The sequence below is a fragment of the Dama dama genome, chromosome 20, assembly GCF_033118175.1.
Source record: "Dama dama isolate Ldn47 chromosome 20, ASM3311817v1, whole genome shotgun sequence".
Taxonomy (NCBI): Eukaryota; Metazoa; Chordata; class Mammalia; order Artiodactyla; family Cervidae; genus Dama; species Dama dama.
This window is the reverse complement of record NC_083700.1, coordinates 99,064,341-99,088,634: the sequence shown is the minus strand read 5'-3', so window position 1 is coordinate 99,088,634 and position 24,294 is coordinate 99,064,341. Positions and strand designations below refer to the sequence as shown.

Here is a 24,294-nt window from a genome sequence, read left to right as displayed (position 1 = left end):
CAAATGGCCTACATTCCTTGGATCATAGAGAAAGCAATGGAATTTCAGAAAAACATCTACTTCTGTTTCACATTGAATATGTGAAAGCCTTTGACTGTGTGTATCACGCAACAAACTGGAAACCTCTTAAAGAGATGGGAATACCAGACCATCTTATTGTCTCCTGAGAAACCTGTATGCGGGTCAAGAAGCAACAACCAGAACCAGATGTGGAACAACTGGTTCTAAATTGGGAAAGGAGTATGACAAGGCTGTATATTGTCACCCTGTTTGTTTAACTTATATGCAGAATATATCATGTGAAATGCTGGGCTGGTTGAATCACAAGCTGGAAGCAAGATTGCCAGGAGAAATATCAACAACCTCAGATGTGCAGATGACATCACTCTAATAGTTGAAAGCAAAGAGGAACTAAAGAGCCTCTTGATGAAGGTGAAGAGGAGAGTGAAAAAGCTGACTTAAAATTCAGCATTCAAAAAACTAAGATCATGACATCTGGTCCCATCACTTCATAGCAAATAGAAGGGGAAAAAGTAGAAGCAGTGACAGACTTTGTTTTCTTGGGCTCCAAAATCACTGCAGATGGTGACAGCAGACATGGATTTAAAAGATGTGTGCTCCTTGCTCTGACAAACCTAGACAGTGTATTAAAAAGGAAAGACATCTCTTTGCCAACAAAGGTCCATATAGTAAAAGCTATGGTTTTCCCAGTAGTCGTATATAGATGTGAGAGTTGGACCATAAAGAAGGCTGAGCACTGAAGAATTGATGTTTTCGAATTGTGGTGCTGGACAAGATTCTTGAGAGTCCCTTGGACAACAAGAAGATTAAACCAGTCAATCCTAAGGGAAATCAACCCTGAATACTCATTGGAAGGACTGTTACTGAAGCTGCAGCTTCAATATTTTGGCCAACTGGATGCAAAGAGCCGACTCATTGGAAAAGACATTGAAGCTGGGATAGATTGAGGGCAGGAGGAGAAGGAGGCGACAGAGGATGAGATGATTGGATAGCATCACCAACTCAATGGACATGTATTTGAGGAAACTCTGGGAGACAGTGAAGGACAGGAAAGCCTGGCGTGGTGCAGTTCATGGTGTTGTGAAGAGTCGGACATTACTTAGCAGCTAAACAACAACAACCAGAGGAATTGCTGTTTGGGAAACGCAATCTATGGCAAACCATAGGCAAGTCCAGAGAACAAGAAAGAGTAACCTGCTTTTTTAGAGGAAAGGGAACTTGCTTTTATTGGGGAAGCTGGGGTGGAAATTTGGGAGTTGTTGCTGTGATAACCAGAGAGTCCATTGGAGGAAGCTGGGAGTCCGGAGTATAGAGGCTTTTCCTTGGCTTTACTGCTATATATAGTCTCTGATCGGCTGGGCTATCATGGGGTGGAGAGTTTTCTTCTTCCTTCTGGGTAGTAGAGGCACCTTTCTGTTGGAGATCTGGTGTAATCTCTTCCCATTTGGAATAATTGAGGCTGCGTGGCAGATTTGTGACCCCATGGACTGTAGCCTGCCAGGCTCCACTATCCATGGGATTCTCCAGGTAAGAATATCAGAGTGGGTTGCCATTTTCTCCTCCAGGAGATCTTCCTGACCCTGGGATGGAACCCTCAGTCTCTTGTCTCCTGCATTCACAGGTGGGTTCTTTACCACTAAGCTACCAGGGAAGCCCTTCAATTTGAGCAGGATTCTTTAATTCCACAATTCATTCATCAGTTGAAGAGACATTTAGATTGCTTTCACTTTTTGGCTATTGTGAATAACACTGCTATAAACATTCATATTCAAGTTTTTGTGTGGACATAAAACTTTTATTTCTCTTTGGTTTATGTATAGCTAGCAGTAGAATTGTTGAGCCATATGGTAACTCTTTATTTGCCCTATATTTGTTCCTATATTTGAGACACTCTCAGGCTGTTTTCCAAACTTGCTTTACCATTTTATATTCCCATTAGTAATGTATTCCATTTTTTCCCATGCCTTCCACTCTTAGTATTTAAGATGAATGACAGTGATGTCAACCACTTGCTTTTCATTCTTCAGTTATGCTATTGAGAAATAATACAAAATAAAAATAATACAAAATATTAAGTATACAATTTTTTTCATGGCAAAATATAAAAACTTACCTGAGCAACCTTTCACTTTATTTCTTTCCTTTGTCTTAATTAAGTGATCTCTTGGGGATGGAATGGCACCATACTCTTAATGACAGCCTATCAAGTACATCTTTTTTCCATATGAAGGAAAGAATGTCATACAGCAAATGACTTAATAGTCTTATCCTGTCCAAAGGTCTGAGGCACATGTGAATATTGTAGGCCCGCTTTCATAGAGAATCATGTCTTTTTTTATTATTTGAACTTCAAAAATTGTATTGGATTGTAAAGCAAATCCCAGACATCAAGTCATTTTACCCATAAGTATTTCAGTATCATCTCGAACAATAAAGGACTTTAACAAAAGATAGCCAGTATGTTATTACCTCACATTAGCTATTTGTTGTCCAGTTGCTCAGTCATGTCTGACTCTTTGTGACCCCATGGACTGCAGCAAACCAGGCTTCCCTGTCCTTCACCACCTCCCGGAACTTGCTTAAGCTCATGTCCATTGAGTCAGTGATGCCGTCCAACCATCTCATCCACTGTCATCCCCTTCTCCTCCTACCTTCAATCTTTCCCAGCATCAGGGTCTTTTCTAATGAGTCAGCTCTTCTCATCAGGTGGTCAAAGTATTGGACCTTCAGCTTCAGCTTCAGCATCAGTCCTTCCAGTGAATATTCAGAGTTGATTTTGTTTAGGATTGACTGGTTTGATCTCCTTGTAGTTCAAGGGACTCTCAAGAGTCTTCTCCAACACCACAGTTCAAAAGCATCAATTCTTCAATGCTCAGCCTTCTTTATGGTCCAACTCTCACATCCATACATGACTACTGGAAAAACCATAGCTTTGACTATACAGACCTTTGTCAGCACATTAACTATAATTCCTTAATTTTTTCCAATACCCGATTCATAGTTCAGTTCAGTTCAGTCGCTCAGTCGTGTCGACTCTTTGCGACCCCATGAATTGCAGCACGCCAGGCCTCACTGTCTATCACAAACTCCCGGAGTTTACTCAAACACGTGTCCATTGAGTCGGTGATGCCATCCAGCCATCTCATCCTCTGTCGTCCCCTTCTCCTCCTGCCCCCAATCCCTCCCAGCAATTCATAGTTACAGATCCCTAATTAGTTTAAATTTACATTTCCACAGTTGTTTTTTTTTTAATCTGGATCCAAACAAGGTTCACACGTTTGGTTGTTTTATCTTTTAATTATTTTTTATTCTAGATAATTATTTTTTATAGATCATATTTAGATAAGTAAGATAATCACAAAAGAATGTAAAACAGTATTTAGTAAAGCACTGAGTAGGATATGATCAAATATGAGGCATCTAGGTTTCTAGTAAGGGCTTCCTTCACAGCTCAGTTGGTAAAGAATCTGCCTGCAGTGCAGGAGACCTGGGTTCAATCCCTGGGTTGGGAAGATCCTCAGAGAAGGAAATGGCAACCCACTCCAGTATTCTTGCCTGGAGAATCCCATGGACAGAGGAGCCTGAGAGACTACAATCCATGGGGTCGCGAGAGTCGGACATTACTTAGCGACTAAAGACAGAGGTTTCTAATAAAGTCTTCATTGACCCTGTTGGTAGATATATGATATATAGGTTAGAGAACCAGATTGACTAAATTTGAAGCTCTGGCCCCACCACCACAGGCTTTGTAATCTCTTGCAAGTGAATTTAATATTTGTTTTTATTAAAGTTATACATGTGCATAGTTCAAAAAGACAATTCTACAAGACTTGTTACCAACAAAAATGAACAAGAAAATCACTTCCTCATTACCACCAGTACTTGATTTCCTACCTCCAGGAAGCATTTGTTTTCAACTCTTTTAACCTAATTTATTTGATATTTACCTCCAGATCTCAAGGCAACCTAGTTATATTGCCATTCTTGATATTTCCTTTTTAAATTTTAATTTAATTAAAATTTTATTTTATTGAAGTATAGTTGATTCATTTTTGATAGTTCTGTTTTGAGTATTAACTATTTCTGTGGGCTCCTAGGTGGAACTAGCAGTAAAGAATCCACCTGCCAATGCAGGAGATATAAAGAGATGAGTGTTCAACTCCTGGGTCAGGAAGATCCTCTGGGGGAGGACATGGCAACCCACTCCAGTATTCTTGCTGAGAAAATCCCATGGACAGAGGAGCCTGGTGGGCTGCCGTCCATAGGGCCGTAAAGGATCGGACATGACTGAAGCAACTTGGCACACATCCATTTCTCTAATGGAAGATGAAGGTTTAGTACTCTATCACACTCACTGCAGTCCTCCAAAGTGGCACAGTGGTAAAGAATATGCCTGCCGATACAGGAGACACAGGAGACGTGGGTTCGATCCCTTGATTGGGAAGATCTGCTGGAGGAGGAAATGGCAATCCACTCCAATATTCTTTCCTGGGCAATTCCATGGATAGAGGAGCCTGGTGGACTACAGTCCATGGGGGCACAAAATGTCAGACATGACTGAGCAACTGAACGCACACACGGACACACTCACTGCTCCTCCACTACAGATATCAAGTCCATACTTCCATTCTCCTGATATAGTTAGAAAAACGTTCAGTCTAAATAGTATAGCCATGAAAATGCTGTTCATAGATACCATGATTACTGTCTTTTCAGAGAATATTTTTCTTGAAGTCAGTTACATTCATGCCTTATATTTTGCTTAGTTTTCTATGTATTGATCAATAATTCAACTCTGCACCCTTCCTCAGTTGTATAAATCTGCTCTCCATATGTCCAAACACATTAGATAGTCTATTAGTTTCATTTTCTTGAAGAAATCTCTCTAGGGGCCTTCTGACTTGCACTGCTCTGGACTATTTTCTGTCTATCCCTGCTGCCCTGCATGACCTTGGAGTCTCCCTCACCATCCTTCTTTTTTGGTATATCTCATTTCCTGGAGTCCATTTTTTTAAAAAAAAATTATTCTTCATTTACTAGAACACATCCTCTAATAATATCCTGAGAAAGGATGCATGAGAAGTAAATTTTTGAGACTTTGCCCATATGAAAGTGTCTTTATTTTAATTTCATATTTAATTGATAGTCTGGCTGGGTATAGAATTCTTGGTTGGAAATTATTTTCCTCAGAATTTTGAAGATGTTGCATCACTATATTTTAGACTTTCAGTGCTTTTCTTGAGAGATCTGAAGCCACTCTGACTTTATAAAACCTCTTTGCTGTTGTTCTCTCTGGAAATTTGAGTGTTCTGAAATTTCATGATGACATACTTGTTGGAGGGCTATTTTTATTTTGTGCTATACACTCAGAGGACCCTTTTAGATTAAAAAACTCAAGTTCTTTGGTTATGGGGAAGTGTTATTTACTTATTTCTTTGAATATTTCTCCCTTCTATTAAATATTTTCTTTTGTTAGAACTTCCATAATTCAGTTGTTGTGTTTCCTAAACTGGTGCTCTAATTAAACAAACAAACAAACAAAAAAATTTTTGTGTCCCACATTCTATCTTTGACTTATTTTTTTAATCATTTCCTTGACTTATTTTTTTAATCTTTTCTATTTCTGCTATTATGTTTTTAATTTCCAAGAGTTATTTTTTGTTTTAATTCACTGAATGTACCTTTCTTTTAGAAATGGCATCTATTTCCTGAATAAAATATTTTCTCTCTGAGGATTTTAATGATTTTAAAAAAACTTTCAGTGTTGTATGTGTTTTCTCTTTTTCCACATTGCATTTACTTTTCATTTGTTTTGGTCTCTATCATCATATTAGGTAATTTCTTCTAATGCCTTGTGGTCTTGGCTGTCAGCCTACACTTAAGAGAGAGGTTTCTTCTTTTTAATATCTTCTCTCCTACTTCTAGTGGTACCTGGTGCTGCCAGTGATTGAGCCTTTGGGGAGTTCTGTGGTATATTTTAGGATATATTTCAGCTTTTCCCACTACTATGTAGGATTCGCCTTTCCTGGTTTTGTGGAATAAGTTCCACTTATTTATCTGCTTTCCAAAACTTCTGTTGCTGATGTCTCTTCTCCATTTTCTGTTCCTGTGTACTTCTGATTTATAACAAACAAATGACCTTTTCCATCTTTTGGAAGGGTTTGGAAGGGAGCGAGGTGTATGTGTAATCTAAATCAAGGTTCAGCAAACTATGGTTTTTGCACTAAACCCAGCTCTTTCTTATTTCTAGGGCACCACGACTAACACTTTCCCAGGTCGCTGAAGTTCCAAACCTCATCCTATCATCTCACTCTCAGTCTTAACACACACCTAGGACCACTTTCAATCCACCTTCTGTTGCACCAACAGGTGTTTGTAAGTGGTGCCACCCTTTCCCCCTTCCCCCAGCCTCTTAGAGGGGAGTTGGTGGTATAAATCCAGCTACTCCCAGACTTCCCGTCTCCCTGTGGTGCTGATGCCCCAGGGGTGTCCTGCCCCTGATCCTCAGCCAATGCCTTTTGTCTCCTGGATGACATAGCAATTTCTTCTGCAATTTCATGGTGACTCGCTTTTTAAAAATAGTCTTTGATGTGTCAGAGCCTTTCTTGAAAGTCTAAACAGGTTGTATTGACTAGTTCTTTTAGTCACATGCATTTTTACCTCCTAAAAGAAACCCTAATATATTATTTAGGTACAATTTTACCTTCCTGAAACCACACACCCCTTAGTTTCCATGCCTCACTGCCTCTCCTTCAGTGTTCTCACATGACCAGCACAGCCTGTCCCATGAGTTTATTTCACACCAGCTCAAATACCCTCTCCTTCAAGTCTTCCCAGCTTCTCCCAGAAAAAAATCTCCCTCTTGTCTCTTAACTCCTAGGGCAACTTCTCTAGAGGCTTGTAATATAGTTATTTATATCTTTGTATTCTCCTCCTGATGGTTCATAAATTCTTTCATGTCAGGGACCTTCTCTGATCTTTCCATACAGTCTCTTGAGTTTGGAAGAACTCTGTATATGTTTGATAAATTAATGACATAAACCTAGGGAGAGACTTTCTGAAATAAGTCTGCTAAGTCAACAGCCTCCACTTAACACACTCACAGTTCAGTCCCACTAAAGTTACAAATGCCTTCCCAGTGAGTGATTTGGCAGTATCTTTTCATTCATCAGCTTCTTCCTCCTCTTTGCCACATTTAGATACTCCTTTTTACCAACAATTCTTACCTCCTCTGGCTTCCTCTGTCATGCTACTCCTATCTCTAATTATTTTACTCATGTCTCTTCCATATACCACAGTCTTCTAAATCAATGCATGTGTTTCATTTTCTATCCTTGAGCTTTTTGTTTCCTCTATGTGTCTTCAGGAATCTCATTTCTCTATGTATCTCAGGAATCTCCAAAACTCATGTTATGTTTGTTTGGGGTTAGGGTTGAAAGGGAATAAATCGAGGGGCTCAGACTAGGAGTTAGCTTTCCTCAGAATCTAAGCAGTGGATAGAGTAGAACAAGACACAGGTAGCCATGTGGCTATTGAAGTATCAGTTTTGCTGATGGAACAGTGAATACCCAAAATTGAGAGCTCTTTCATGAAGTTAGATTGGAAAACACAGATTAGACCCAGCGTCCAAGTGGGGCCTTCTACTTCTGAAATTTAGACTCTCAGGGTGAGTTGTGCTTGGAGCAGCTTATTGGAAAGGCAGAAAGTGCTCCAGGGTATTAAAGCATGCAGGCTGGAAGGTAGAGGAAGTGAATCCACTCAGACTACAGACAGCTCCAAGATAGCAAGAGTTTTGAAAATGAGAAACTCAATTACAGGCCAAGTCCCTAGGAACTAAAAGCTAAATCTCAAGGTCTCATGATGCATGGGATAGCTGACTGCACCGAAGGAATATTCTGGATCCAAGGCAGCTCTGGTGTCTTCTCCTCAACACACTTGTGGCTCTTCGCTACCACTAACATGGGCCCCGAAGGCCCAGCATCAAGTCCAGTCCGTAGCCTCCCAGCCTCTGTTCTTATTTGCTTGTTTGCTTGTATTTCCTGCCCACAGCCCCGCTCTGTGCATCCCAACTCAAGTCTGTAGAAGGTAGAACCTGTGTGCATTTTAGATGGATGATCAGTCTATGGATTGCTTTCTCATGGATCATGTGCTCACTTGTGATCCAGTTGTCTGACCAGAGGAGAGGCGGGGTCATGTGGCTTAGATGAAGGCTACTCCCATTTAAGCAAAGATCAGCATCTATATGCCCAAGCCCAGAATATAGATATACATAATCCTCCTTCTTCCTAATCTCTTACTCATGACCTGCAAGTCACTAACCCTATAAATATTCCCTTTTAAACATTATTAGCATCCATTGGCTTTTGTTTTTTATTTTTGTTGCCACTGCCTTGGTTCAGGCCACCATCATTTCACATCTGGAATGTTGCGTTCTTTTCTACCAGTCTCCTGGCCTTCAATCTCTCTCTGTCTTTCTCTCCAATCTACCTTTTACTGTGTTGCCAGAACAGTCAGTTTAGTTCCTGCATAGCAGTGAGCGTTTATGTTTAAAAATATAAATCAGATCAGTTTCTCCCCAAGTTTTAAGCGGGGGCTTCTCCCTGCTATTGAAACACAGTACAGATGTCTTGCTGTGGCCTCTTACATAAGGGCTCCTACAGATCTGGCTCCTGTCTTCCTCTGTGACCCCATGTCACACCCACCTTGTGTTTTCCATGCTCTGTGTTCCAGCAACACTGGCCTTCTCTCTGCTTCTTAAATGTACCAAGATTGCTATACTTGCTTTCCTTCCACATAGAACTCTTTTTCCTTTGGTCTTTTCTTGGTGGATTCCTGCCTTCCAGTCTCAGTCATATGTCGCCTCCTCAGAGAAGTCTTCCCAAAACACCAAATCTAGCATTGCCTGTGCTCCCGCCTGTGATCACTGTTACATCATTGAATATTCTTCATGCCACTTATCACTGTCAGAAATTATCTTGTTCATTTTTTTTACTGTTTTTTTTTCAATCGCCCTGATTAAAATATAAATTCCTTGAGAATAGGAGCATTTTTGTTCTTCTTTACCATTGTATCCCTAAGTCTGGTATATAGTAGTTGCTTAATTAATATGTTGAATTAATGAACAATGAAAAATCCCCCTTATTTCCATACCTATACATTATACTTAGCTTTTCCCCTTCAGCTTTCAGTTCAGTTCAGTCACTCAGTCGTGTCTGACTCTTTGCGACCCCATGGACTGCAGCATGCCAGGCCTCCCTGTCCATCACTATCTCCTGGAGCTTGCTCAGACTCATGTCCATCGAGTCAGTGATGCCATCCAACCACCTCATCCTCTGTCATCCCCTTCTCCTCCTGCCTTCAATCTTTTCCAGCATCAGGGTCTTTTCAAATGAGTCAGTTCTTCGCATCAGGTGGCCAAAGTGTTGGAGCTTCAGCTTCAGTATCTGTCCTTCCAGTGAATATTCAGGGTTGATTTCCTTTAGGATTGACAGCTTTGATCTCCTTGCTGTCCAAGAGACTCTCAAGAGTCTTTTCCAAGACCACAGTTCAAAAGCATCAATTCTTTGGCACTCAGCCTTCTTTATGGTCAAGCTCTCACATCCATACATGCCTACTGCAAAAACCATAGCTTTGACTAGATGGACATTTGTCAGCAAAATAATGTCTCAGCTTTATTGAGTTATTATTGAGAAATAGCATTGTGTAAGTTTAAGGAGTACAATGTGATTGTTTGAAAGATGTATATAATGTGAAATGATTACTACAATAAGGCTAGTTAGCACATCCATCACCTCATATAGTTACCTTTTTGCATGTATGTGTGTGGTGATAACATTTAATATCTACTGTCTCAACAAACTTCAAGTATACAGTATGTTATTATTAACTATATAATGCTTAGGTTTATATATGTATTTATGTTACCTGTTAGGTTATAAGCTACATGATGGAACAGTTGTTTTTTTTTCTTTCATTCATTCATTCTTCCATCTGTAGGGCATACCTATGGTGGCTAGCAGAATATATGTGTTGAGTGTGTGCCATGACAGGTAGTACCTAAAACATAGCTTATTCACCCCATAATATGACTTTGGAATCCGGTCCAATGACTGGAAAGACTGGGCCCCGTTCTCCATCCTCTCTTAATATTCTTTTTATCCACTTCAGAAACCAGACACAGGAAACATCTGACCATAATAAAAGGTTTCTAGTCAATTCTAGGTTTCCGCACTGAACAAAGTCATGTGTAGCAATGCTCTGTTGTGCTTTGGTCTGGAATTCTGTTTGGTCACTTGCTTAGCACACCACATGGCTGCCTCTGGCCTCAGAGCCTGAAACAGCTGGAGCCTGGGCTGCTTGAAATAAAAATGACATATCTGTTAGCCTGAGAGGGAGAAGTCTGGATATTCTTGCTCTGCTTCTTGCAAAACAAACTTTTCAGTTTGTTGAATACTGAATTTTCCCTTTAGCTGTCAAAATGGTTTATAGCTCAAATGATCTTACATCCTTCAGAATAAACACAAAAAAATGAATGGCCAAACTGATTCTCAAATCTCTGCCTTAAATGCTCAAAGCAATATCCATCCAAATTACACAAAACATGATATATGTCCCTGACTTCCTCCTGAAGTTTCTGCCCTCTCACTTGCATCTTCTGCAGTTTAAAGACACACACTCTTGGGAGCATTCCACCTCCACTGGAAATAATATTTACAAAAACTCTGACTCTTTCCAGTAAGACTGTTATCTGTTTGGTACTTGCTTCTTGCATATCTTTATCATGCTTGATTTCTAAGTGCCAATTGACACCTCTGTTTCCTTGGCTAGAAGGCAAAGACCAGCTCCTATCTGCTGGATAGAATAGATCAGATAGGATAGATTAGATAGACCAGTTCATATCTCTAGTATCACCAGGCCTGGCACATAATGGGCCCCTGATAATATTTGTGAGAAGGAAGGAAGAAGAAAATAATTTCTTAAAAGCTGGTCTATTTAGGAATTGAGGTTACTGAGGTATAGTTAAGTGTCATGAAATGTAAGGAAAGGGAAAAGCCAGAACGCTTGTCAGCACATACAGGGAATCAGGAAGGCGATCAAGAACCTGCCATCCTTTTGCATTGGTACCAGTGAGTTAGAGGTTAAAATCCTAGAGCTGGATTAGAAAGTTTTTTCCTAACTCTTTCTCCCTCTGATAATACAAGTTACATATTCACTATAGAAATTTTTCAAAACTGCAGGAATAAATATCATCTATAATTCTTTCACCCAGAGACAACCGTTGTTCACATTTAAGTTTCTTTTTTTTTCCTTTTACTCTTAAAGTTTTAGTCTTTTAGTTAACGTGTAGCCTTTTTTCTTTTAGAAAAAGATTGAAAACTTTGAAAGAGATTAGTTCAGAACTGCTTGTGTGTACAAAGACAGTAAATTGCAATTGGAAAAATACTTGTCAACTGCAATAAAAATTTGAGATGGTGTTACTGTTGCTCACCTGGGCAGTCAGCTTCTCAGAAAGGCTTTGCTAATCTCCTCCAGGTGACTGTGATCCCTCACCTAGAAAGCGCCTGGGGCCCTTTCCTTATTCCCCCTGCACTGCTTCGTGGGAATGCTTTCTTCTCCCAAGGATGAGGCTGGGCTTGAACCTCTGAATCTTTCTTCTACAAGGACATTTCAAGGTTGACTTGAATTGAATGAGAATCTCTGTGCAGAATAGATCTCTCCCCTCACCAGTTTGTGAAATATCACTCAGATAACATCACCTTTGAAAGGAAGCAAAGGAAACAAACATTCCTTTGTTTAATGAGCATGTTGACCACTTTCTGAGTGTCAGTCAGTGCACTTGACATCAAAGCCTCAAAATGAGTAGACAGTCCTTGTCCTCAGGGGACGTGCAGTTTAATGAGAGAAGAGCAAGAGTAAAGACAGGATTATAAGGCACTATGACAAATGCCATAATGGCATGCAGTGATGGCCTAAAGAGAAGGGGCAGAGTTGACCAGAGGAGGCTTTAAGAAGAGGAGATGATCTCTTTGGGTCTTAATAGAAAAGTGGGAGATTTTCTATGCAAGTGGGCAGAGAAAACAGTATGTCAGATGTCTGAAAACATGAAGGTGAAGATCTCTTTGGAAAAATAGAAACAGTTTAGCATATCTGGAACATGAGGTATATTACAGGTCATAAATTAGCCAGAATGGTAAAGACCTTGAAGGTCAGAGCTTGGACTTTATCTTTCAGGCTAGAGGAAGCCACTGAAGCATTTTAATCAAGAGCAAAGAGGTGGTCAGGTATACTTTTTAGAAAAATCATGCAGCAGTATAAAAGACGATGGCAGTAGGCTAAGTTGGAGGTTTAAGTGTGGATAAGGGGGCTATCAGAACACTCCCAGCAAAAGAAGGACAGGCAGATATCCACAAAAGGCAAAGGTGGCGATAGTGGTAAAGAACCTGCCTGCCAATGCAGCAGACATAAGAGACGCGGTTCAATCCCTGGGTCAGGGAAGATCCCCTGGAGGAGAGCATGGAAACTGCAGTATTCTTGCCTGGAGAATTCCCATGGACAGAGGAGCCTAGTAGGCCACAGTCCATAGGGTGGCAAAGAGTTGGACACGACTAAGTGACTGAGCACACACCAGGTGTTATGTTGGTAACATATCAGTGAACAAAGCATCCATAGTGTCCGTCTTTATGGAGCTTTTAGTCTAGCAGTGGGACAGATGTAACTTCCAGTTTTGGAACTCTTGTGTCAGATTTCCATGTACAGTACAAAGAAAATGACGTACACCTGAGATCTGAAGGATTCTGCTGGGGTGGGATGCTCCCTGGGGTGCAGGTGCTGTTCCTATAGGCAGCCAGCTAGCATTCCTTTGTAGTGACTGAGCCTTTTGAATATGATCCTTTTTAAGTCTGGGGTCTCTGGGGTTATGTTGGTCCTTAAATTGTTTTGGTGTCCCTTGTATTAATAATTTGCATTTATTGAGCTATGTGTTGGCTTTATGCCATCATTTGTATTGGCTCCTGTTGTAGGAAACAGCCATAAAAGATCCACAGTTATTTATCATGTAATAGAGATGTTGTAGAAGTTAACAGTCTTCAACATGGTGTAGCATCTCCATTTGTTAAGACCTATAAGAGGAATTTCTTTCTGATCACTATATAGTATTTGCTTTTCTACTTCTGGTTGCTCTGAGGCACCCTGTCCAATCCTGCTTCAGGTCTCCCCACAGGACACCCTCTGCCTGGAATGCCCCTTCCCTTCTTGTTGGGTTTAACCTCTGTGTATCCTACATATCCATCCCCTTGTAGTTCAGGTGTCACTTCTTCAGGGAAGCCTTCCCTAACCAATATATGCTCCCCTTCCAAACTTTTAGTGCTTTTCCGCACTCTTTATTGTTGTTGCTTTTACTTCATCAGTTTTCAGTTGAATGAGTTGTTGTTGGGTAGCTTTTTTTCTCTTAGACTGATGACAGGTCCACGAGGCTAGAGATCATGCATTTTTTTGTGTGTCTGGATCGCAAAGCCATAGTATAGTATCTTGTGTGTAGTAGATGCTCAATAAATATTTACTGAATAGTTGAGTAAATGAATGAATGAATATACTGTGAGCCCTCAGTCTTGTTCATTTTCTCCTTTATTTAGCTGTTTGGGAGCTCAGACTTCTTTGATTCGACCTGTGGTGTTTGGTTAGGTCCTCATGGCCTGTATTTTGTGCACTAACATTCCCCTGACTATATAATATTTTTCCTTCCTTTGATTTCTTCACTTTTAAAATTCCAGTGTATACTGTAAATTCCTGTAAGTCACCTGATGCCTTTTGGGGGAGGTAAATAATAAGCAATTGGATATAATAATAGGAAAAGAAAGGAAGTCAAAGGAAAATGTTGGTGCCTTTAACCAGATGCAGGAGGGAAGTTTTCTTTTGCTTTGTTTTAATTTTATTTTCACTGTGAGAAAGAAAAAAAAGTAAATTTGTCCCCTAATTGGACAGGAAATGCGTCTGAAGAATTTGGGGCATGTCTCTGCCCTGAGATGTTCCTCCCAGTGGCAGGAGGCTGGGGCTGGGCTCAGCAGGGCCTCCTGGCCCAGTGGATGGGTGGGATGGACCTGTGGAGGCTGTCTGTGCAGCTGATTCCAGTCCTGTTGACCTTTCCTTGGGAGAGGGTTTGGGCAATGCCAGTGAGAGCTTGCTTTTTTTTTTTTGTTTGTTTTTGTTTTTACCGTAAGAAGGAGAAAGAAATGAACTTGTCCTCTTGTGTTGCAGATTCAGTGGTTCTTTCCTTTGACTCCGCGGGACAAACACTAGGCTCAGGTACCAATCCCTCCCCCTCTGTCATCCTTTCTGCTCTCAGTACTGGCCACAGTTGAAGTGGAGCCTAATGAGGTGGGGGAGGGGGTGTCTGGGGAGGGCACTGGAATATCTTAATATTGTGGGAAGATCTCAAGAAGCTTTTCTAGGGACCCGTGGTCTGGGAAGCAGCAGTGGGATGCAGCATCCAGAGGACTTCACCAGTTGCTTTGAACGTGTGCAGTAAAGAGTTTGCAGTAGATGCTCCTTCCTCATTCAGGGTGGTCCAGGGTCATAGAAGAGATGTCTGTTTCCTGTGCACACATCCTGTCTCAGAGAGAGATGGGCAGAGACCCCTGAAAGACCCCAAGCTCTGGGCACGCAGGAGCAGTGGACCATCAGGGTCTCCAGGAACATGCTGGGCTGGTGAGAGCATCACAGCTTCCTGAGAACACACACCCTGTTGCGGTTCACAGGCACACCCCGTATAACTCAAATACACGCCTCCTGTGTGTACACCTCCGGTGTGTAGGGGCACGGTACTGTGCACACATGCTGAAGCGCTCCCATGCTTCCGTGCGTCGACAGTGCAGGACGCAGAAATCGGCACCCACTGCTTTGACTCAGATCACCCAGGCTCAGTGGAGCCCAGCTCTCCCCTGTCTCAGGCTGTCTGCCTGCCCCACAGCACTCTGCTGTTGGCAGTGAACAGAAAGGGAAGATACTGATTCTTCAGCTTGCTGCCATTGCATCCATATGGGAGCCCCAGAATGACTTTACCTCATGAGAGAGCATCTCCATGCATCAGGTCTTAAGTTTTAGTTGAAGATGGTGGTCCTTGTACCATAGGTGCTGCCTGTGAGTAATAGGGAGACTTTGCTGGCCTGTTAAAGGCAATTAACGCATTTTGCTGTGGTTAACGGCAATAGATTGATGTTTTACAATGCAGCCATGAGGTTCAGGCCACTGTAGCAATGTGGACGAGGGGAAGGACGATCAGAGAATACAATCTCAGCTACCACTCTTCATTGAGGGCCTGCTGTGTGCCAGCACTAAAAACACCAAAGCCAATGCTTTGCACACTTCTTGCAAGGTAGATAGTAAGTACATCTTTAATTATAGATAAAGAAACCTAATACTCAAGAGTCAAAGTACCCTGTCCAGGGCCACTCATATCTGTCCAACCCTAGAGCCTATACTCTCTGCCTTGCCATCTTGCTGTCGCATGCCTTGATACTTGATACTCCACTGAAATGCTTTAAGACTGAATGGACAGATAGAAAGAGTTTTGAAATAGGCATAAAGTTGTGTCAATTCACATAGAAAAAGATGAATCAATTTTATTACATTTATTATAATTTATTACATTACAATTTTATTACAAAGTAAAACTTCTGTTAATCAAAAGATACCATTAAGAGAGTGAAAAGGCAGAGTGAAAAAAGATATCTATAACATAAATAGCCCACACAGGGCTTGTTTCCAGAATAAAGAGCTACAAAGATCAATGTGAATAAAGAAGCAACCCTGTATAGAAACAAGCAAAAGACCCAAATAGGCCCTTCACAAAAGAGGAATCCAGATGGTCAATAACCCAATGAAAAGGTCTTCAATTGTATTAGTACCTAGGGAAATACAAATTAGCATTTCAAGCACAAGCTGGAATCAAGATTGTCGGGAGAAATATCAATAACCTCAGATATGCAGATGACACCACCACCCTTATGGTAGAAAGTGAAGAAGAACTAAAGAGCCTCTTGATGAAAGTCAAAGAGGAGAGTGAAAAAGTTGGCTTAAACTCAGCATTCAGAAAACTAAGATCATGGCATCCAGTCCCATCACTTTATGGCAAATAGATGGGGAAACAGTGGGAACAGTGACAGACTTTATTTTTGGGGGCTCCAAAATCACTGCAGATGGTAACTGGAGCCATGAAATTAAAAGACGCTTGCTCCTTAGAAGGAAAGTTATGACCAACCTAGACAGCATTTTAAAAAGCAGAGACCTTACTTTGCTGACAAAGGTCCATCTAGTCAAGGCTATGGTTTTTCTAGTAGTCATGTATGGATGTGAGAGTTGGACTATAAAGAAAGCCGAGTGCCGAAGAATTGATGCTTTTGAACTGTGTTGTTGGAGAAGACTCTTGAGAGTCCCTTGGACTGCAAGAAGATCCAACCAGCCCATCCTAAAGGAAATTAGTCCTGAATATTCATTGAAAGGACTGATGTTGAAGCTGAAACTCTCAATACTTTGGCCACTTGATGTGAAGAACTGACTCCTTTGAAAAGACCCTGATGCTGGGAAAGATTGAAGGTAGGAGGAGAAGGGGACGACAGAGGATGAGATGGTTGGATGGCATCACCGACTCAATGGACATGAGTTTGAGTAAATTCTGGGAGTTGGTGATGGACAGGGAGGCCTGGCATGCTGCAGTCCATGGGGTCGCAAAGTCAAACATGACCGAGTGAACTGAACTGAACTGAACTGAGTTACTACTGCATAGCTACCAAAATAGGGACACTTGAAAAGCCTGATTAAAGGTTGGTAAGGATGAGATGCAGTGGAATCTCAGAGTCTCTGCTGTCAGTGGTTAGGTTGATCACAACCACTTTGGAAAAAACTGTGGTAGTGTCTCGCTAAATCTGAATATATACCTACCCATGACCTGGCATTTCCTTCCCTAGGAAATATATTCCCTGCATAAATAGATAGTTACATATATATATACCTGAATATATGTATAAGATACATGTGTAAGAATCTATCTCTGTCACTGAAAGCAACTAAAGGCCTGGACATTTAGCAGCTATTTGAAGACTCTGAAATATAAACAGTAGTAGACAGATTGGAGGAAAAAACTAGAATTAGAAGTACTACCACACTGGCAGTGGATTTCTCATTTTTCCTCTGGTATCCCATCTCATGGACTCGAGGCATCCCAAAACCTGAGCACAAGCAGAGTAGACATCAGGGCAAAACTGGAGAGAATTCCAGAAGACCTCTAGTTATGGCTTTGGTTGGGAAAGGAGCTCTAAGGCTCGGATAGAGGGGGGCATCCCAAAGGTCATTTTTTTCTGTTTTCTCATGCCTTAATCCCCAGGCAGTCCCCTGAGTGGTGATGATGGCAGTGCCCAGTAACAGCAGTGGGGCTTTCAAGCACCTAAAACTGAGGAAAGGAAATATTCTTCTTTGATCAAAACTTCCTTTCTGTAATCCCAAGAGGGTGGGAGGAAATCCAGTTGCCTTTTCTCTCTTGGCCTTCTTGTTGCTTGGTTCCAAATTTGGTTACAGTTTAGGACATGTGTGGCAGAAAGTGGTAAATAAAACCTCAGCTTTTGGGCCAGAGGATCAAGAAGGGGAGGCCCAATTAACTGGAAAGTGCAAGGAGATGCAGAGAGGAAGCAGCTCAGGAAAGTGACTCCATAATGTATGTGAACTTCTGGGCTAACCCTGAGCTGTGCATGTGCGCGTCTGATTCCAACCAACACACCAAACATTTAGAGAACTGAGCTAAGGGATGGACCAGACTAGACACTGGGTAGTGTGCACAGAGGACACACCTGAACAGGCTTTGAAAACAGAACTGGCATTGAAACCACAACTCACAGAAGGCTGGTCAGAACTTGTCACCTAAATCCAACCTGGCTGATTGTCTGGTGAAACAAAAATATCAGCATTCTCCACTGGATTTAAATCAGACCTGGATTTAAACAAGATTTAAACACATTTCACAATATAATATTCAAAATATATAAGACACAATCTAAAATTAATTATCATTTGAAGAACCAGGAAAATCTCAACTTGCCTGGGAGAGACAATCAATAGATGCTCATGCTAGGATGACACAGATGTTGAAATAATCTGACAGACTTGAAAGTGGCATTTATACAAATGCTCCTGGACGCCTTTCTCCATCTCTTCCATCTGGCTGTTCCTGAGTTAAATCCTTTCATAATAAACTGGTAATCTTGTAAGTAAACTGTTAAAAAAAAAAAATGCTCTCAAAAGTAAGGATAAACACTGTTGACATGAATTTAGATAGAAAGTGTTAGCAGAAAAAGAAAAAAACTTGTATATATATCCAAATGGAGATAAAAGAAAAAAATACAATAATTGAAAATTTAAAAACTCTACTGAATAGGCTCAATCACAAAATGGAGATGATGAGCAAAGAATCAGTAAACTTGAAAATAAAGCAGTAGAAACTATCCAATGTGAACAATAGAAGAAAAAATGTCAAAGAGGTTGAACGGTGGCTCAGTAACTTATGGGACAATGCTGGAAGGTTTACAGTCTGTGTCATTGGAGTCCCAGAAGGAGAGAAAGAGTGCAGTGAAGAAATGTTTGAAGAAGTAATGGCTTAAACTTCCCAAATTTGGTGCCCAAGTAGGGTTTATCCTGGGAATGGAAGGCTGGTTCAACATTCAAAAGTCAATCAGTGTAACCTACCATATTAACTGTTTAAAGAAGAAAAACTACATGGTCATGTCAATTGATAAAGAAAAAGCATGTTAAAATTCCACACCTACTCACGATAAGAATTCTCAGAAAACTTCCAAGGGAACTTTTTCAATCTGATATAGGGCATCTACAAAAAGCCTATAGCAAACATCATACTTTATGGTACAACTGCTCTCCCCCTAAGATCAAGAACCACTCCTGAAAGTCCTAGCCAGTACACTGAGAAGAAAAAGAATGAAAAAGGATGCAGATGGGAAAAGAACAAATGAAACCAACCTTCTTCATAGGTGACATGGTTTCCTACATAGAAAATACCAAGGAATCTGTTTTTAAAAACTGCTATAACTAATAACTGAGTTTAGCAAGATAACAAGATGCAAAATCAGAATGCAAAAAATTAATTGTATTTCTGTATACTAGCAATGAATAATTGAAAGTCAAACATTTTTTAAAAACTGAAAACAAATCATGGTACCTCCCCCCCCCCAAAATAAAATGCTTATGTATACATATGATGAAATGTGCATGGGTCTGTATGCCAAAATCTGTTTGTCCCCCATATTTTCTTCTTTACCTACAAAACGATTCAAGCCACAGACCTCGTGATCACCTTGATTGTTCCTCTTCCTCACCCTTTCCTACCTTTTCTGTCTTCATGGTGTGTCCTTTTTTCGAGCATCACTGTCCAAGGTACCATCTTCTCCCCTCTTAGACAAGTAAACATCTCTTAACTGGTCTCTCTGTGCTCGCTGGTTGCCTCCCAGTGGTCCATTCTCTATGTTGTAGTCAGTCATCTTTTATAAATGTGAATCAGATCATATCTTGTTCCACCTGAAATCTCTCCAGTCCAAATGCTGTTAACTACTCCAATTTCTAATTATCTCAACACTTTCATTTTTGTTCATTTGTCCCCTCACTGCCCTCAAGCCACATTGGCATTCCTGCCATTCCATGGATATGCCAGGTTCCTTCCTGCCCCAGGGTCTTTGTACTCACTTTTCTTCTGCTTAGAATGCTTTTATCTTTTACTTTGCATATGTGTCTCAAATCTCTGTTCAAATATCACCTCTGCAAGAAGGCTCTCCCAGAGCACTTTATCTAGTCTACTCTCTTTATCTCCAACCTTTCTCTAAGCAGATATGCCTTTATTTCTTCTTAGCTGTCATCCTTCCTTCAAATTACCTACTTATTTACCTTCCTTCAAATTGTTTATTTATTTACCTTATTTAGTTATCCGCCCCCCACCCCCCAGCTAACATGTAGGCTTCATGTGGCCAGGGACCTTGCCTTTCCTGTTCATGACTGTGTCCCTGGAACCTGGAACTGTACCCAGCACATAATAGGTGCTCAGGAAATATTCGTTGAAAGGAGGAAGAGTAGAAAAATAGAAACATTATTTAGGACACAATAGGACATTGTCCAGTATCCAATGGCATGTCCATACAGTGGAGTACTGTGCAGCCATTAGAAATGATGGTGCAATTTTATTATTATTGGCATAGAAGATGTTGAGGGTATTGTTGAGTGAACAAAATAGGAACAAATAGCATGTGTATTGAAGGTACATGAAAGTAAAATTATATATGCATATTTACACATATATTTGTGAAAAGAGATTTCTGGGAAGATACCAAAATGTTTGCAGCAAATAGCTTTAGATAATGGGAGTTTTGAGTGATTCTTACTTCATTCTTTTTAAGTTTTTTTTTCATTTGGATTTTTATAGTTAGCTTGTGTTATTCCTAAAACTGGAAAAAATAAAATTATTTTTGTTTGGAGAGAAGGACTGTATCTGTGCTTAGTGACTATATATACCCACCCGATGGGTGGGGCTTCCCTGGTGGCTCAGATGGTAAAGAATCTGCCTCCAGTGCAGGAGGCCCCTGGTTTGATTCTTGGGTTGGGAAGATCCTCTGGACAAGGGAATGGCAACCCACTCTAGTGTTCTTGCCTGGAGAATTCCATGGACAGAGGAGCCTGGAGGGCTACAGTCTGTGGGGTGGCAAAGAGTCAGACACAACTGAGCAACTAACACATACACACCCACACATGCACTAGACAGTAAGCTCCATGAAGTTTCAGATACAAACCGCAGTGAGCGATTTTTTCTATTTCCTGTCCCAGCTGTCCTTTGGACATGCTGTCATTCAAAATCTTGCCGCTTAGCACAGCATGCCCTGGCATAGTCTGGGCATACTTGATATCATGAATAGAATTGAATTTACTGTCTGCTCAGCTCTAGGCATCTACCTTCCTTCCCAGGACAGAGGAGAGTTGGTGCATGGCCTCTCAGCCTGTGTTGGGATGGGACTTCTACCTGCCAGGGGAGGCCCCAGGCTGCTTGGGTGGAGGGCGCACAGGCAGTGAGGGCCTCGTCTTATCAGGACCTGCTCGCTAGGCCTCTGTCCTCCCCCACACCAGTGTACACCCATCTGAGACTGGGCTTCAGTTGGTGAACTTCTAACTTACTTTACTGGGTCAGTTAATTTAGTCCAGGTCAGTGAATTTTTGCTGTGTTTATTTTATATAACTGCTTTTCCTATTTTAGTTTGTCTTTGATTAATTGATCCTACATTATGATTTATTTTCCTGACTTGATGTGGGAGCTGTTTGCACTTTGGCCAGCCCCTCTTGGGCCTCGGTGGGACTCCCATGGTTCATGTGTGGGCGTGGCTCGGCCTTCTGACCCCACCCTGGAGCCAGGAGAGGGAGGTGGGCGTAGATAATTGCTCTCATGGCAGCTCTCCTAGTTTGAGGGTCTGCTTTTCTTATTTCCTCAGAGAGTCAGTGTAGCATAATGTAAAGACAAGAAGCCGCAGAGTCAAACCTGGGCTGGTTCAACAACACCCCAGCTGGTCCATGTACTGGTTGGGGATCTTGAACATGTTATTTCTTTTCTCCAAGACTCTGCTCCATTCTCTGTAAAATGAAGAAAATACCTACCTTGTAGGAGTTGTAAGAGTTAGACTGAGAGTGTAGGTGAAAGTTCTGAAAGCAGTATGAATTTACAGTAGATGCTCAATAAATAGTCGTTCCCTCAGTTCTTCCCTTTGTCTGGCATGTCCCACAGTCCATTTGCAACTGTTGCCAACTTCCTCCTCCACCCAAGCCAGGACATACATTACTTATGTTTAATATAGCCTGTGACTTTTATTGGAGGCTGTACAGTGCCTTTTCTTTAGAAAAGAGGGATCTATTTTGGTTAGGATAGGTCCTCATTCCATTTACCCCTATGCCCTTTGCACTTAGCAATTCATCATAGCTCAGAGACTGGAGCCAAAGACCTCCTTGAAAACCGATCTTGCAGCAGAGTTCTTCTCTTATGTGCTTGGACTTTTCTTGCCTGATGGCCTGTCCTGCTTTTCTGACTTTCGTGCATTCTAATATGAAGTGCTGCAGTTTTCTGATAGAATCAAGGCCATGTTTTTATCCCTTATACTAAACTTCATCTACTTCAGTAATACTCCTCAAGCTGGCCTTCCTGGGGAATATTCATTGCTGTCATCAGCCTAAGCATCTGCTTTGTTTTCAAAGCACAGTGACCGCACACGGGAATTTGTGGTGGCTCTTTACAATTATCAGAGGAGGTGGGTCACTAGGAACTGAAAGGGCCAGTCGCACAGTTGGCTCACAACGCACACCTGTATTCCCTGAAAGTCCATTCTGGGGCTCAGTGGCTTGAGAGTGGGGCTGGAGTGGGACACTTTCTTTCAGGGAGCTCCCCCTTCATCCTAGAAGAGAATATTACTGTGTAGTCAGTACCCCAGCCACTTATACATGACAGCATAAGTAGAAGGTGATAATATCTGGACCCTCTGCTAAGATAAGCAGGAGGGGACTCAGGGTTATTTAGACAGCGAATTATGAAAACATTTTTAATTTCCTTTACATTATACAAATGATCAAATAAAATACCAAGTATTATGGAATGTATTAAAATTTCAAATTGCTGTAAAACAAAAATGTTTTTAAGTTAAAAACTTGAGCTTGTTTCAACATTTATTAATTTTTATCTTGGCATTTATGCCTCTCAGGTGGTCAGTTTTCATAGTTTCCAAATATACTTGAAGAGAATAGCATTCTCCATTTGTCAGGTGTAAGGTACTCTGTTTTTCAGCTAGTTCAAATTTATTTATTCATTGTTCTGTTCAGATCATCTGCTTTCTCACTGACTGTGTGAGCCTGGTTTTCAGTGGTCTATGAGTTTCCCGTTATGATGACAGGAGACCCGTTATGTCATTCTCCTTGTAATTCTTTTAATTTTGCCTGATAGAGACATTATTAGGTACATACACACTTTAGTGCATGGCCTCCATGCACTAAATTTGCCTACGTCCAATTTCTGAACCTTCTAGGAGTTTACATGAGTTCAGAACACCAACTTACTGTTTTGAAATGGCAGTGGAAGAGTTAATGGTTTAATTTTAAGACTTGAAGCATTTGAACAGGCACTTTATACATTCACAAGTCTGACTTGGTACAGGTGCAGGAAGAGAAGAACAGAGACTTGCATCATTCATGCCACTACACACCTGGAGCCAGGCAAGGGACACACATGCATGCCTTGGTTAGGGGTTTTTATAGTGCCGGGCTCTCTGGCCTGCCTGAGGCAGGCAGCCTAAACCACCAGACTAAACATCTCTCCTTCACTGTGCAGCTGTGGTATTGCTGCTCTGACACCTGCGAGGAGAGGACCTTCAGCTGTGTATGTACATCAACATGTATTGTGTCTGCTGGCTTGAGAGTCCCAGGGTCTTCCATTCTCATTACAGACTTGGCATCAGTTGACTGCCAGTGAGAACTGGGCTTTACTGCCTGCTTCCCCAGGGGTGAATTTTCCCTGAAGAGTTGGTACACTCAAAATAGCATTTCCATTGTATAAGCTGAATTCACATGCTACTTCAGGAACATGTTTGCATACAGAGAGATATTCTGGGTGAAAAGTGGTACCACTCATTAAGGCAGGGCATACAGGAGGAGGCTATGCATGTGGTGAAAATGAACTCTGTGAGGCAGCCTGAGTTTCAGGTCACTATAGGTATCAAAGTGGAGATGTCAGCCGGATGCCCAAGTCTGGAGCTCAGGAGAAAGGGTTGGGCAGGATTGAGAAATTTAGTATTGGTGCAATGGAAAGATCATTGGGGCAGGCTAAACTAAACAGTTAAGTATGGTGAAGTCTAGACCAGATAAGAAAAAAGTAAAAAAAGGAGGAGAAACAACTGAAAAATAGACAAACTATATGGGAAAGAAGGGTTCTTTCAGGCATTGAACTGTAGATGGCACAGGACCCTGGTCTTTGAAAGATGGGAAATAAATGAGATTAACCCTATAACTGCCCGAGCTAATGGCCTAGACAGGATCTCCAGACCACAGCACAGGAAAGGAGAACCCAAACAGAACCCAAGAGTCTTCCTAAGAGGAAACAGAGTTGAGAATTTGTATCTTGACTAAGCTAGCAGGGAGAGTGAAGCTGACGGAGGGAGGTGTGCTGGCATTCCAGTCACTTTCGGTCATCTCTGAAACCCTGCACCC

General features: G+C 41.3%; 1 protein-coding gene across 3 annotated transcripts in view; it reads left to right on the top strand.

Annotated features, from left to right (window-relative positions):
- Positions 1 to 24,294, top strand: part of ST3GAL3 (ST3 beta-galactoside alpha-2,3-sialyltransferase 3) — a 205,732-nt gene that overhangs the window by 78,098 nt on the left and 103,340 nt on the right. For all 3 annotated transcript variants that reach the window (XM_061122149.1, XM_061122150.1, XM_061122151.1), the window contains one exon: positions 14,275 to 14,322. In XM_061122149.1, coding sequence (XP_060978132.1) covers positions 14,275 to 14,322 — 48 coding nt within the window. The remainder of the gene's footprint in view (positions 1 to 14,274; positions 14,323 to 24,294) is intronic.